At 41.2% G+C, this 2,041-nt stretch overlaps 1 protein-coding gene across 1 annotated transcript in view; it reads left to right on the top strand.

Annotated features, from left to right (window-relative positions):
- Positions 1 to 1,206, top strand: part of LOC101855502 — a 6,208-nt gene extending 5,002 nt beyond the window's left edge. Inside the window, exon 2 of the mRNA XM_005101910.3 lies at positions 526 to 1,206. Within this exon, the coding sequence (XP_005101967.1) occupies positions 530 to 1,090 (561 nt within the window). The 5' untranslated portion in view covers positions 526 to 529 and the 3' untranslated portion in view covers positions 1,091 to 1,206. The remainder of the gene's footprint in view (positions 1 to 525) is intronic.
- Positions 1,207 to 2,041: the final 835 nt, after the last annotated feature.

Below are 2,041 nucleotides of genomic sequence, written 5' to 3'. Positions count from 1 at the left end.
AAGGCAAATTTTGGCAATTTTTTTTTTTTACAATTTGCAAATTTCTGCGGTAACAGCCCTATCAACACTATTAGATAATGAAAGGAGCGAGACCTTCGAGTTTAACGTTCATCTCCAAAAGGACAATGTAAAATGCGAAATTCATGTAAAGTGCCTTCCTAAAGACACAACATCGGACCACTAGACCAGCAACGCTACACACAACCTCCCGATTACGGGTCAGGTAATCTAACCACTAGACTACCGACATTACACACAACCCCATCCTCCAACGTCACCACAGTCCACTCTTGAATGTCGTCTTCCTTCCTTCTCTTTTTGCGGGTGGTTAGAGGGTGACCACAGTGGAGAGAAGAAAATTAAAATGGTATGGGCATGTCACAAGATCCACAGGACTTGCCAAAACAATTCCCTCTGTTGTTCTTGTCTGTCCGTCTTACTTTTCCCCAGCACTAAATGATCTTCATTGTGTCGATGTGCTTCTCTTTACTCAAACAAACCCACAATCCTTCTCTTTATCTCCAGCACAATGTCTCGAGTTACCGCCCTTGCCATACTCCTGTCCGTGGCGGCGTTTGCTGCCTCCAACCCAGCCCCCCAACCTTGCCAGTTCCCGTCACAGTTCGTAACTCTGGAAACCTGCATGGAATACAGACGTTGGGCAAACGTCTTCTCTGACTTCACTAACAAGCGAAAACTGCTCGACTTTGTCGACTCAGACGATTTCATCTACGTCGACATGGACGCACAAATTACCAAGAGGAAGTTTGGCGGAGTTTGCCTCACCTACCGAGAGAAGGGGTACGCCATCAATTTTGACAGTATCCCAGCAAGCTCCGTGCTAGAGACGAGAGCCGGCTCTACTGTTGGTGAGGACGTGGAAGTGGTTGTTTGGAAAATCGACACGCCCGCCACGGAAGGAGAGATCGCCGTCACAAAAGACACCTGCTACCCTGTCTATAGCTCCTTGGTGGACAAATCGACGGAGAAGAGTCTGTACCTGCTCTATACTGACGTGCAGGAGGAGGGGTTCGACGCGTCTGTCTTCGACAATCTTGACTTCAGCGGCTGCCCAGATGAACCACAATAATTAATTGTCATTTACAACGGGTACTTGTTTGTAGCTGAGGGAGAAATGTTTCCAAAGATTTGTTCAGTCACTGAAAAATAAAAAGATAACGAACTGGTTCTAGTATTTGAGATAAATAGAAATCTTTTCTATAGTTTTGTCAAGTAACAAAATAATTTTTAAAAAGATAAGTAATTGATGCTTTCATTCCAGAATTGATAGGAACATTTTTTTAGATGTGCCAAGTAACTGATATAATTATAAGATGGGTAATAGGTTCTTGTATTTAGGATAGAAGTGTTTTTAAAGATCGTTTATGTTACTAAACGGAAAAAAGACCACAACAAGGGTTTGGAATTTGGTAGAGAAATGTTTTCACAGAGTCCTCATGTGACGAAAACTAAAATCAAACACATATCAGATACACAACAGGTGCTTGTATTCGGGATAGAAATACAGTAAGGAGGTTTAATATAACTAAATAATGTTTAAAAAGTCACTTTTAAAACGTTAAATGGTGTAAACGTAGATTAGCTGATGGTCTTATCTCAAAATATATCGCACGGATGTTTTCTGGATCGCTAAGTGTGCCAGAGTAAAAAGATATACCAACCATACCACAAAGCAACATGTGGAAGTGAAGCTTCTGATAGCTCAAAATGTGGCACCAACTTCTATGTGAGAATTGATCTAAGTTGCCATGGCACAGACCACGACTTATCTAACCTCTATTTCTTTTAGTTAAAAAAACAAAACATTCTCAGTCGCTGACGTATTGGCCATGGTCAGCCATTTACGGACGAACTATTGTGGTTATTATTATTATTTTTATCACTATCCAAATTGGAAGCAACAGATAATAAAAGCGTTAAAGAATGTGTTTACGTTTGAAAACTTTGTTGGATTTTAAATAGTTTACTTCCTGGTCCAATCCCTGGTTTTAATTCCATTTTTAGGGGTCGGGGGGGGGAG

This window comes from Aplysia californica, unplaced genomic scaffold (genome assembly GCF_000002075.1).
Source record: "Aplysia californica isolate F4 #8 unplaced genomic scaffold, AplCal3.0 scaffold00304, whole genome shotgun sequence".
Taxonomy (NCBI): Eukaryota; Metazoa; Mollusca; class Gastropoda; order Aplysiida; family Aplysiidae; genus Aplysia; species Aplysia californica.
Note: the sequence above shows the minus strand (reverse complement) of the source record. Positions and strands in the feature narration are given on the sequence as shown.